At 38.8% G+C, this 13,776-nt stretch overlaps 1 protein-coding gene across 1 annotated transcript in view; it reads left to right on the plus strand.

Annotated features, from left to right (window-relative positions):
* Positions 1 to 13,776, plus strand: part of DOP1A (DOP1 leucine zipper like protein A) — a 68,129-nt gene that overhangs the window by 25,669 nt on the left and 28,684 nt on the right. Inside the window, exons 11-16 of the mRNA XM_063389551.1 lie at positions 287 to 406; positions 2,081 to 2,195; positions 3,078 to 3,311; positions 5,747 to 6,371; positions 10,053 to 10,327; positions 10,958 to 11,110. Coding sequence (XP_063245621.1) covers positions 287 to 406; positions 2,081 to 2,195; positions 3,078 to 3,311; positions 5,747 to 6,371; positions 10,053 to 10,327; positions 10,958 to 11,110 — 1,522 coding nt within the window. The remainder of the gene's footprint in view (positions 1 to 286; positions 407 to 2,080; positions 2,196 to 3,077; positions 3,312 to 5,746; positions 6,372 to 10,052; positions 10,328 to 10,957; positions 11,111 to 13,776) is intronic.

Raw genomic sequence — 13,776 nt, forward strand, 5'->3', positions numbered from 1 at the left:
GAAACAACTGTAGAAACATCTATGGTAAAAACAGATCTATTAAAAATGTGGTTAAAAGACAAATATTAAGGAAAGGATAGAGGAGAAACATAGCAACTGCGAAAAGACACTGCTATGAGCAGCGTGCCAATATCCTAAGCCCTGGGGCAGCAGCTACTTGTAGGGATGAGAGAAGGATAATTTGTCAGTGTTACTTGACAAATGGATAAACTCACAGCGATCTGTGGTTATATAACTTGAAAAATAAGTATAAAAATATAAAATGTTCTTTTTATTTTTTTTTCAGCAAACTGAGAGAAAACAAGAAAACAGCAGAGTTGATTAAAACTGCCAATCTTCTTTTCAATTCCTTTGAGCCTTATTATATGTGGGATTACATTGCTCGTTGGTTTGAAGAGTGTTGTAGGTAGGTGATAATATTTAATCTCTGTATGTGTAAAGTTGAAGTTAATTTTTGTTTTATATACTTTTTCCTTCAAAGAAGTCAGTCTCATGAGATCATTTAGCCTGTAAGTATTTTTTTTCTCTAATCTCTATAACTTCAATCTTTTGGCCAATTTTCATCAGATATGGTTGTGGGTCTTAGCAATGTGAGTTCTCACCAACTCAGTGTCTAGGTTAAATCCAGAGACAGAAATAGCCTCTCTCCTGAGGGGAGACTCCAGAGTGACCTCAAAGGTAGTTTTTGTTCTGTCTGGCCAGTACAGGACTACTCATTGTACAAATTGCTTTTGGTAAAACTAACAGATTTGCAAGACACCTGATGTGTCATCATTTGTCCTGCTCTTTTAGGGAAAAAGAAGGGTGGGAATCCTGTTTGTGACAAGGAAGGCTACAGGAGAAAAAAGCAAACCATAAATCAGAGAAAATTGAAAATATTAACAGGAGGGAAGGGGATGATGGGACCACAGAAGAGCAGGGGTTTTTGCTGTGGCAAGGGGTAGATGATATAGAGATGTCAAATGAAATTTTTAGATTTTTTTTTCTTTGCTTATGGAATTTTTTGATAAAATATTAAGATACTTCAACCTGAATTTGTCTGTGAGCCAACAGTGTGCTGTCATAACTAAAGAAAACTGTGTTTTGGGCTACCTTATAAGGACCATGGGCAGCAGGTGAAAGGAAGTTATTTCTCCTTTCACTTACTGTTTCTAAGGACAGGCATGAAATATTGTGTCCAGCTTTGGACACACCACCTGAGGAGAAATGTTGAGAAACTGAAGAGACTCTAGCAGAGAAACTGCTAAGCTGGTCAGTTATAGCACACTGCGTTGAAGGTTAAGGTAGGTGAGTTTGGTTTAGCCGTGCAAGAGGGAAATTGAATGGCACCCTATGACTTCCTGAAGGGCATTTGCAAAATTCATACAGCTATACTTTTTATAACAGCTGATGGAAAACAAAGGACAGCAACAAGTGCTCACTCAAGTGGTCAGGTTGGACTTTGAGAAAAGCTTTGCTAAGAACATTGTGCTGCAGTGGAAGAGGTGGAACAGTGGAAGACAGGAAGGCTGTGGAGTTTTCTTGTGAGATTTCCAGAACTCTGCTAGACAAAACTGTGGATGAATTTATCTAGCATTTTTAGCAGTCCTGCTCAGTGTGAAAGGTTGATCTAGATGTCTGTGACTTGATTTTGTGTGTTGGGCTGATTTGCTAGCATAAGGAAAGTCATCTACAGCCATACAGGTGAGTATTTCACTACATATAAGTAGTGTTACTGTCAACATGAATACAAAATTGCATTGTAAATAAATGAAATCTGGAGACTTGTTTTCATTTGGATTCTTTTCTACATAGGCTGCTGTATTATCTAAGTTTTTATCTTCCATGCTTAATTTTCTGTAGCTTGAATTTCCTTATTTTACAAATGAAGACTGTTTTACACTGAAAGGCTGATTTACTGCTTTTTCTTAAAGAATGGCATGGGGCCAAATAAGCCACAATAAAAGTAACAGTAAAATGAGAAATTGCTTATTGGTTTGTAGTGATTATCCCCAATATATACAGCTTTGCATTAAGTTACAGAAATATGGTCAGTGTAAGGGGGAAGGGAAAATATTGTGACAGTCTTTGAATTTTGCAGGAGGACTTTACATGCAAGACTTCAAACTGGGCCTGGAGGTGATAGTGAGCAATCTGAATTACCTCTGACAAACTTCTGCTTGTTAGTGGATTTTTTGTTGGATATTGTTTCTTTGGTAAGAATTGCTTTGTTCATTACTAACATTGGGATTATGCGTAGTTATGATCGGCAGTAATACTATATATACTTTATTAATTGCTTTTCCTGAAAATATATTGACATACATTGACATTAAAAGAAGTTTTTGGTTCATTGTATATTTCTTGGTAGACTGGTTAGTCATAACCGAAATGGGTTTTATGATGCTTATACCCGAAAATTTTAGCCTGTCCTCATTTTCTTTTCTTGTGTATTCATTGCAAATATAGTCTTTTGTAGTTTGATAAGCTAGTTTAAATGTGCAGCTTTCTTTTAAGGATCTTTTAAATGTCATGATAAGATGTATCTTCTTTTTCTGTTGTCATTGCTTAATGTAGCAAAGATTGTTGGAACTGTTTTTTCTATAGCTGTCTTTCCTCAATTCTTTGCTTTCTCATTTCAAAGCCTACTAGAAGTATGAGAGTGCTGTGTCAGGTATGGTAATCAGCCTGTTCTTCCTTTAGTTCTTGATAACTTGTTTATCTTTCATTCTTAAACTTTTGTCTTAAGATTAATAAAGTAATAGTAGCATTCTTCAGCCTTCTTATGCTTTTACTGTATTTGTTATCTAATGAACAATATGTAAAAGTTTGAAAAAGAGCTAAATATATTTCTATTTGTTTGTTACCCAACTTTAAAGTTAATTTTCTAAATACTTTTTAGTAGAGCATATATTTCTTATTCTTGGATTTTAAGATATTATTTTTTTGTTTTTCCATGTTCTGTATGTTTAGAACACAATTAAGCAAATGATGGGTTAGCTGTTGATGATAGCTCTGTTATAGCAAATAAATATCAGGTGGAATTTGGTGTGACAATTAACCAGTTTTTATTATTACTTGACTACTCCCATTACTAGGAGACTTACATTGAAATACAGACAGAACACTTGCCTCAGCTGTTGCTCAGGATGATTTCTGCACTGACAAGCCATCTTCATACTTTGCACTTGTGTGAGCTGACTGACTCTCTCCGACTCTGCTCAAAGATCCTCAGTAAGGTTCAGCCTCCCTTGCTCTCTGCTGGTACAGATGGTGTCCTGCAGCTTCCTGCTGCCCATAGCAGCTCCATCAAAGAATGGGAAAATAAAAAGGTAACTAATTAGGTTTTGCAGCGTCTTGGAAAATTGTTTCTTATGTGGAAATAAGAAATGGGCTTTTTAAGCCTGTGTTGAATAGCCTACAAATCTTTGATTAGATTTAGCTATCACAATATATGTGAAACTTTGGGTAATCAAAATAACTTACAATTGCAGTAAAATGTCTTGATTCTTAAGGGTTTTACCCACATTTAATAATTATACCTGTATAAATCACTTCAGAATCAGGACCTAAGAAAGAACTAATTGACTAAAGCTTGTAATGCACTTCAAGAGTATGATTAAGTAAAATAACTGGACTGAAAAGAATTCACCATTTTGGTTAAGTATCAGGCATATGGGAATTCTCCTCTAATCCAATTTGTGTGCATTGGTTTAACACCCATCACATATTTTACTGTCTATTAAGTTCTTAGAATAATTTATTAAAGAAATAAAATAAACCAGTCAGTTGCTATTTCTCTTTTAACTTTGTCCAGTTTGTTCTATGCAGCCATGGCTCTGCGAGGTATGTTAAGTGACATGCCCTGAAATCCTTGTTTTCCAGCTGAAGAAACTTCAGGAACATCAGAGAATAAATTAGGTTGGAAGTGACAGTTGCAGGGCACTGCTCAAAGCAGGGCTGATTTCAAAGTTAGATTTTACTTTAAAGCTAGGTCATGTCACTCAGGATCATATTTGCCGTAATTTTGAGTATCTCCAAAGTTACTGTGACTTCTCTGTACAGCTTGTTTGTTATTTAATCAGAATTTCCGTTGTTGCAGCTTGTGTTGGCTGCCTTGCGTTCTTTCACTGTGGATATCTTGTGGGTGGATATCTCCATCTTTTCAACTGCCTAATGTGAATAGGGCAATAAAGCCATCTTCACCCCCTCCACAACTTTTAGTATTCTTTTAAATTGAGTAAATCCAACTCTCTGATCATTCCTTCTGTGTCAGGAGTACCTGTGGTGACATTCCATTGGGCATACTCATCAGAGTACATCAGAGTATCTTTTGTACTAATGAGTACAAAATTAGATACAATATTCTGTTGTGGACCTAAAACTGCTGTGCAGAGGGGATTAATTACTTCCCTGGATTTGGTGACAGTACTTTTGCTGATACAGTCCTAGATATGGCTGGTCTGCTTCAACAAAGGAGTCCACTGATGGCTCCTGTTCCCCTTGTCAATTAGGACTCCAGTGTCCTTTATTCAGGATCCTATCCTTACTATTTCTAGCTATTGATACCTGCCTTGTTTGGTTCTTTTGGGGTTTGGGGGAGTTTTTTGGTTGTTGGTTTGTTGGGTTTTTTTAAATAAATCCTGTTTTAATTGAAGGATATTGCCCTTTAAACCTTCAGTGGCCTTCTGCTTCCAATTACAGCTATCTTATATGTGGCCATGGTTTCTCTTAAGACATAGTGAAATGATTTGCCATGCTTCTAATAACTTTAAGATTGTATTTTGTAAAAGGGGGCCATCATTTATGTCTCTTCAAGCTTTTTAGTACATAGCTTTCACTGTTTTCTGCAGTGAAATTTCATAGCTCAAATTTCCATTCTTATTCCATCTCTGGTAAACTAATATATTCACTGTGAATAATAATGTCACTTTTTTATTTATTCATGAAAAAATTTTTCATATTATTACATAATACTCAAGTTCTGTATTGAACACAGCTAATGATTAGAGTCAAAACAACTTCTGGGCCTGTTAGGTCTCAGGCAACATCTGCCATCGCTGGTAAAATGCAGGATTGGAAATAAGTGGGCACCTGCATTTAGGGCCGCTGATTGATGCATTTCTGTTTCAGTTGTTTTCCTACCTCATATTCTCACCAGGACACAGAGACTGTGCTCCCAGTCACTGAGACTGTAGAGGGCTAGAGCAGTGCAAAGAGCCACTGTGGGTGCTCTCTGAGTAAAAGACATTCATCTGTTTGTGTATACTCTGAGCTGATGAGGAATTAGGGCACACAATAAGTCATGAAGAACTCTTGTTGTTGCAGCAACCTCTTTCTCATTTCAAGGAGATGATTTATTTTCTTTCTAGTTGCAAATGATTAGTTTTTAAATGAAAATTTTATATCTTTTTGTAATGATGACTTTGTATTTGACAGTTTATGCTGCTGTATAAATTGATAATACCTATGTCTATGTATTTCAGCATTCTTTCATAATAGAGTAGATATGGTTATGACATGAAGAAAATGTTAAAGCCAATAATATTTAAATATTTTTCTTGATAAACAATTTTCTTTAATGTTAGCTTAGTCTGGCAGGCTTACAGAAACACCAAACATCATTTTGCATAAAATGTCTTTGCATGAATACATTTAAAACTCTGGAATAAAACTGTTGCTTTCAAATGAAGACATTAATAGATATTATTTTACTAAGACCTAGACTGCGTATTTTGAACAGTACTTAAACTTTTATTGTACTCAGGTGCCATCAGTGTCACTTGAAAATCCTAATGATGTGTTTGAAGATGGTGAAAACCCTCCAAGCAGTCGATCCTCAGAAAGTGGATTCACTGAGTTCGTACAGTACCAGGCAGATACAGCAGATGATCTTGACAGAGCCCTGAACGAAGGTCACGGGGCCCCTGGCATCCCCATTGTTGGAAGCACATCCTCAGAGACTGAGACAGCATCAACCGTGGGCTCTGAGGAGACCATTGTCCAGCCTCCTTCCGTGATGACACAGGGGACAGCAGCGCGGAGTGGCAAAACCATCCAAAAGACTGCAATGCAGTGCTGTTTGGAATATGTCCAACAGTTTTTAACCAGGTTTATCAACCTGTACATCATTCAGAATAATTCCTTGTCTCAGCCCTTAGGGGCAGACCTTCCTGTAGACCCCACTAGAGCGCAAGGACAGAGCACAAAATGGGACAGAGAATCACAGGAGGATGCTAAGGTGAAGAAAACAAGCAAGAAGAAAACAGCTAAAGAATACCTTCCTGCCTTTATTGCTGCTTGTCAGCTCTATCTTGAATGTTCGAGCTTTCCCGTTTACATTGCTGAAGGAAACCGCACTTCAGAGTTACATCCTGGCAAGTCTGAAGTTGGTGAGCTGCACTCTCATTTGTTCTTTGTCTTTAAAATAATAATTTGTATTTTCTGCCAAAAAATTTAAAGCAGTAATATCATGCTTTGTGTTTATTGCTCTCTGCTGTTCCTCTCAGAGATCTAAGTTTTCTTCTGTGTCAATTGGTTTACATTTGGAAATGAAATTATTTTCTCATAAATTTTTAAGAATATTGCTGGCATGGAATTTGACAGTAATTAATATTGGGATAAAAAATATAAATTATGCAAACTGAAGCCTGAGAGTAGAATCTAGATTGTTGAATCTTCCTCTTTATTATATCCACAATGGGTTTTTTGTCATATTTTGCAATATCCACAGCTCACATCAGATATGTTTCTAGCTTCCTTTTATCAGTTTTGGGTTGATGTCCACATTGCTCACTTTCTCAATACATGGAAACTGTAAGCTACTGTCCAATAAAAATCATACCAGCTAAGAAATTTAATGAATTCAACTTTGCTCCTATTTAAAGGGACAGTTCTTGCAAAAAATTCTTCTAGCTATGATTGCATTAAGAAACAAAATAAAAATTGTGAGGTTTGGTGAGATATGGATATGTTCACAGATAAGTGAAACTATTCAGATACAGACATGATTTAAACATTAACAGTTATGGTTACTGTAAATTGTGACATTTTAGGATGAACAATCCTTTTCACAGTTTGTAAAGTCTTCAATTTACAGTTCCAATTTTGGATCTTCTGATCTGTAGTCTGAGAGATGCTCCTTAAAATGTTTTCCATGGTGGATATGCTTGGAGCATGCAAGAAATAGTAACACTAATTTTAGCTACTGTCACAATCATCTCTGGTTTTATTTTTTTATAGGAAATTTCCTAGTTGTAGCATTTTGTTCTTATTTACAATTTGCAAATCAAGGCTGGGTGGTGGGCAGTGCTTGGAGATGAGTAGTTTTTTTGGTTTTGGAAGCATGCATGCTAATTTAACATGACTGCTTCTGTTTCTGTGGTCTTTAAGATGTGTTATTTATGTCTTCATTATAGCCTGGAGCAGAGCATATTTGACTTTGCAACATGCAGACATACAAAATATTTGTCAGTTGAAGGCAATTTGGTTATAGCTGTTTATTAGTTATGAGTATGACAAAACTAAAGATCTACTAGCTTTTGTAAAAGATATATCTCAGAGTATTTGTGCTTTTATAGCATGACCCTGAAAATGCTAGACGTTTGTTTATTTGTTTATGTCTCCCAAACAGCCTACAAATGAGTGTTGTGTCCAAAGGCTAAAATGTCACTTGTTTGTATATTACTTTTTGGTGCACATGGCACTTGATTATCCCTGCCTTGTGTACTGTAGAGCTTGAGTAGTATGTGCCTCATATGAAGGCAGTGCTTCTACGAATCCTTTTCACTTTCTTTAAATGTCTTGGATTTGTGTTTCTTGTTCATCATCTGAATGTTCCTATTTGTGAGATATCACTTGCAGTCTATTAAACAGTGTGACTTTGAGAAATAAGCATGAATTGTAGGTGGGTAAAACCAACAGGAAGGGTTTTGTTCCAAATGTAAACATCTGTTGTATAGAATGGCAGGGCAGATGGGAGTAGTGCTGGGCCTACTTCCCATAACAGAGAATTGCACGGGAACAGAGGGTGAAAGAAGGTAGTTACCATAATTCTCACACTACCCTATCCATTCATAGGAGGTTTTTGTATCTCAGAAGAGGCTGTTTGCTGAAGGGTTCCTAAATTTGGAACGTGTTTTTGAAGGGTTGCATTAATGATATGACCCAATAGCTCTTAATCACTGGTCAATCTGTTTATTTGAAGGAGACAAATTAATCTGATATTTATAGAACATAATTGTGCTTTAATTCTGCTGTATGCCTGATTTCTCAGCTGTCTTTAATTGAAGAAATTAAAAGGAGAACTGAGTGAAACTGAAAACAATGCTTATATCTGTAAACTCTAGAACACAATATGGAATTGTTAGATTTATTTAGACTCCAGTGGACCTGTGGATATAAATTGGAAATTGCATCATTCTTCTCTTGATTCTAAAAGGGTGCCTATTAAATAACACTTCTTCACTTGTGTCTAATTCTAGATGCATTTACCTTTCTAGGAATGTAATCAGTAGAGTCCTTTTGAAGTTTTAAGAGAAGTTACTTCGGTATCTCTAAAATAAAAGGGTGCAGTATTCACTTGAAGAGTCGACTCTGAACTTTGGAGAAAGACACTTTCATGATCAACTCAGAGTATGGCTTGATAAAGTGAGAGGAGAATGAAAAGGAGGAAGCAACCACCTACAGTGAAAACAGAGTGTTATAAATGCCAGGACAAATTTATTGCCAAATTCAATAATTTGGTTTATTAACATCCAAATCACAAAATTTAGAATCAAATTATAACAATTTTAAACAATAAAAACAAAACAATACGAACCCCACGAACAGCGAAATTAACTTGACAGAAGTTCTCCCGGGAAAAGTTGAGCCAAGGGTGACCCCAGAGACACAGGACCTGGCAGTCGGTGTATCTAACCGGGTTCACGCCTTTGCCCACCTAAAGGCCTAACTTAAATACCCTTAACTTCCCCCTCGGCAACCCTCCTCCCATTGTTTCTTTAATCATCGGCCATTAACTTTGTTTACACTAAATCCCGAAAGGGTCCCCGGGCACATTCAAATGCTAATGTCCAGAGTTAGTCCTTGCTTTGAGTAACTGTCGTAGAAGTGTGTGATGATCCTGTTGGCACGTAGCATTTGATCGTTGCAAGTCCTTGTTGGCACGTAGCATTTGATCGATGAAAGTCCTTGTTGGCACGTAGCATTTGATCGATGAAAGTCCTTGTTGGCACGTAGCATTTGATCGATGAAAGTCCCGATGAGTTTAGCTGCACGTAGGCAGGGGTAAGTCATCAGTGCCTCGTGTTCTCACCTTCTATTTTTAGGACCCGGAAGATCAGGAGAGGTGCTTTACAGAAGTTCGTGAAACGTGCGGGTTGAGCAGACACACATACCTTTATACAATATATATTACAGTTCCCAATCTATAATTATTTATAGAACATGAATTAAATAACCATATTTCCCACACAGAGTATGGTCTAATGGATCACAGTTCTGCACCCAAACCATCAACTTTCACAGAGACTTCTATTTTTAAAGTGCTGCCAGGCAAATTATTTTTTGTTAATTTAAAATTAGTTTGCATGTATATTATATATTATATTATCCTAGGCTCTATAAAATATATCACATAATTATTCCAGACTACTATCTAGGTGTTAAGATTTGATTGCTGGTGAGGAATTTTGTGAAGAAGACAAGTGTATGCAAGGATGTGCTAACTACTAGAAGTTCCGTTTTGTCTAAAGCAGGAAATCATCTGAATGCATTTCCATAAGATATTTCCATAAAAATTTCCATTAAATTTTCTCTTCCTTTTTAAATTTTTTCTCTTCATTTTTGATTACTAAATATTTGAAGTGATACAGTGTTGCATTCCTAATTGGATTATTTTAAAGATAAATCAGGAAGCATGTTCCTCTTGCATACATTTTTCTAAACCCATACAATGGGCAGATTGAAATATGAAGCGACAATTGCACATATAATTATGGAATACAAGAGAAAAATTCCATAATATTTGGATTTTTGTTAAATAAATGTGTAATCTGTGATTTGTATTTCAGACTGTGAACAAGTACAACCTCCACTGTGGCTACAGACTTTAATGAATGCATGCAAGCAGGCAAGCGATTTCAGCGTTCAGGGTGTCACTATTTCCCTTGTGATGGACTTGGTTGGGCTGACTCAATCTGTTGCTGTTGTCACTGGAGAGAATCTGAACAGTGTGGAAACTGCTCAGCCCCTTAGTCCGAACCAGGGAAGAGTGGCTGTCGTCATCAGACCTCCCCTTACTCAAGGCAATCTGAGATATATGGCTGAAAAGACAGATTTCTTCAAGGTTAGCTTCAGTATCTCATTGCTGTTCTATTTAGACTTTTTCTGTCTGATGGAGAATGGGTCTTGGCCCCTTTACCATGCTTGATATGGTAAACTAAATTTTCTTGCTGAATATTTTGATAACAGTTGTAACCTGTGTTAGAATCTAAGTGAAATACACAGTAAGTTTTCCTGCTGCAATTCTCTTACAAAGCACTTGTGTGGAAATCCTTGTTTAAATGAATATTTTAAAGATATAAACAAAACTTGTTTGAATAGCACAATTAATAGGCAAAGCTATGAAACTGAGATGTGCATAATGTTGGACTCTGGTATACAATCTTTGCATTTGTGTAGTTTGTGTAAGAAATCTTTTGCAAAAGATAATCAGCAGCAGGGTATATTATGTAGTTATTCTGTTTCAATGAGAATTTATACCTGTTCTGACTCCTCAACAGGAATTTTTAATGTACTAAGTTATCGCAGTGTTTCAGACAGTTCCTTCTGTTCTTACGAAAGGAACCAAGAGGCCAAGATTGCCTCTTGGTCATATGGTGTCATCAGATGTGATGTCTCCCATTGCTGCATAGAGCAAAACAAGGCATGATAGTCATTCACTTGTCTCTTGCAACTTTTCTTTCCATGTACAAAGCATATAGCTTTAACTCTTTGGGACCAGCTGGGTGATGGAACTCCTCAGCATCATCAGAAGAGTGTGGAGCTCTTCTACCAGCTGCACAACCTCGTCCCATCTTCCAGCATCTGTGAAGATGTTATTAGTCAGCAGCTGACTCACAGAGACAAGGCAAGTTGCTCATGTATTTACTGAAAGATTAGTAAAAAATATATAGAAATATATTTAGAAAAAGGACTTGGTCTCTCAGAGGAGGGTATGAATAATTTCAATATTGAAAAAAACATTGCCTCACATTGTTTCAAATGTTATTTTAGGTCTGTGATGAGCCTCTAGTTTCATGCTAGACAAAGGAAGTTTTTCACCGTTCAGCAACAGACTTATGCAGGAGACTATCTCTTATCAAAGTCATGTGATGCTTCTCAATACTTTAAGCATGTGCTTAGTTTTTGCTGTTGGTAGGACTTCTTGACAGGTACTTGACTTATTCTTTCTCCTCACCTAGAAATTTGTTTCACATAGAGGCTGTCAATTTGACATTCGAGTTGAGGCCTTTGTAGTGCTTTAAATTTTAGGTATATGAGCTATTTTCATTCAACAGTGAATGGTAGGGAATTACTTGCCTACAAATGCTAGCAACTCATGATTGTGTGACTTCAGGAGTGCTTTTTGCCATTCTACCAGAGTTACCAGGTGAACAAGAGTGAATGTGAGCCAGTCTGTCAATCAGTGCAGTTCACAGTTTGCCATATTGTTAAAATTGGTGATGATATTTAGTTTCACTTAGGCTGGTCTGTAAACTGCTGTGACTGTGGATGTAGAACTTGCCCATTTCTGCCTACCTTCCTGAGAAAACAGTAATTTCTTATATCTTCACAGCATGGATTGCAAGGACTTACATGGAGTCATATTAATGTGTTTGGAAATTGGTATTTTCACTCCATTCAATAATTCTCAGTGAATTATTTTGTGTAACTACATGTTTTGCAGCAGTGTTGTGGATTATTTTCCTGTGAGAAGCATTTTTTTTCTAAATACAAGTGATGGCTGCTTTACTTTGCTGCTGTCTGTTTTGGTTTTTGTTTTTGTTGTGGAGAGGTTGTTCTGTTTTGTTTTTAGTTTGTTTAACATGAGCTCTTTGTCTTTTTGTGGTTTTCAAAATTTTCTTTTACTTAAAGTTTTTAAGTAAAAGTAAAGCTTTTACTTAAAATTTTCATGATTGTGTTAGATATTGGATAGATAAGCTGTTGTAAAGCTTAAGTTGTATGATGTAAACTAAGTCTGGAAGTATGCCAGATTGTCAGTGGTTTTAACAGTTCTTTAACTTTGTCTCTCTTTGGTTATATACCTACTGTTCATTTCCTATAGCCATATATTCTAAGAGCAAACAATGAAAATCTTTGTACTCTTGTCTTTCCTTATCATCTAGTGGTTTAGTTTAAGGCCTTATAGTACTTGAAGTAATTTTGATGATTTATTTGATGGAATTGTCCTGATTGCTGTGCTTTGTTCACTCCTACAAATGCTTACTTAGCTTCCTTGTCTTTTGGGTGAAGCTGTTTTTATACATGTGTTCAAATCACATAATGACATTTACTGTTGTTTGCAGCCTTGCTGGAGTATCTCTTTGCCTGGATCAGCCTCAGTAAAGAGAGAAACAGAACAATTGCTACTTCACACCATTTTTACCATTAAATATCCTGAGCTGGACTTCAGTGATCCTTATGGGTCCCTCCCAACTCAGGAAATTCTATGATTCTATGATATTCTACATATTATTACCAGTTATTATGAACTCTTTGGGCAGTAAGCGTGTCCTGTTTGTTCCAGAGCTAAATTTTACATGTTAGTGAAGAACTCCATCTCCATGTCTGTGGGATTGCATTTTATGGAAATGGTTTGCTCTGGCTCACCCTTGGAAAATGTATGGTTTATCCCAAGTCTGTACCCTCCCTGCAGTATCCTGTATCTGTAACCTCATTGGCTGGAGAATGTTACCGCGCCCCTTTGAACCTCTGTGATAAGAATGCTAAGGCAGAAGGCTCTGCCCCTCTTGCCCCTCTACCCCTGGAGGCGTCCGGACGCTCCTCTCTCCTCCCCCCCCCCTTTCCCCTCCCCCCTCCCCTTCCCCTCTCCCTCAGTGAATAAACCCTCACCTCATCAGCACCCCACCGGCATCTGAGTCTCCTTGCCTGCAAGCCCGGGAACACCACGAACCCATAAGACCCTGGGGGTCTCCGGGGGGCACTCCCCGGGGACCCCCCCATAAATTTAAACAACAACAGATGACGCACCAACATGGGGCAACAGCATCAGCGACCCTGAGATAAGATGGACCATGGTAACTCCGTTTCGGTGCCGTCTCCGGTGGAGCGGCCGTTCTGGGCCATCGCGGCCCGGGGAGGCCCCTCCCCCACCGCGCAGAGACCTCGTGAGCCACCACGCGGCCGTCCCACCACCGCCGACCAGCCCGGCGCGGGCCCGGGTCCCGGCCCCTTGGGGCCCCGGCCCGCCTCGGCGCTGCGTGGGCTGTGCAGCCCCGCCGGGCGGCGCGGCCGGGCGGCGCGGCTCCGCCACGGCGAGGCTCCGGCGTGAGCCCCGGCGCGGCGGGACCGCTGCTCCGGCGCGTGGCTGCGGCGCGGCCCCGGCCCGCCTCGGCTCGGCGGCGCGGGCTGCGCGGCAGCTGCGCGGCACCCTCTGGCCCGCGGCAGCCGCGGCGCGGGCGGCGAACCGGCGGCGGAGCGGCCCCGGCCCGGCACGGCCCCGGCAGAGAAGCGGCCCCAGCCCAGCGGCCGCGGCGCGGGGCAGTCCCGGCGGAGCCAACACGTGGCCCCAGC

This window comes from Prinia subflava, chromosome 2 (assembly GCF_021018805.1).
Source record: "Prinia subflava isolate CZ2003 ecotype Zambia chromosome 2, Cam_Psub_1.2, whole genome shotgun sequence".
NCBI classification, from domain to species: Eukaryota; Metazoa; Chordata; class Aves; order Passeriformes; family Cisticolidae; genus Prinia; species Prinia subflava.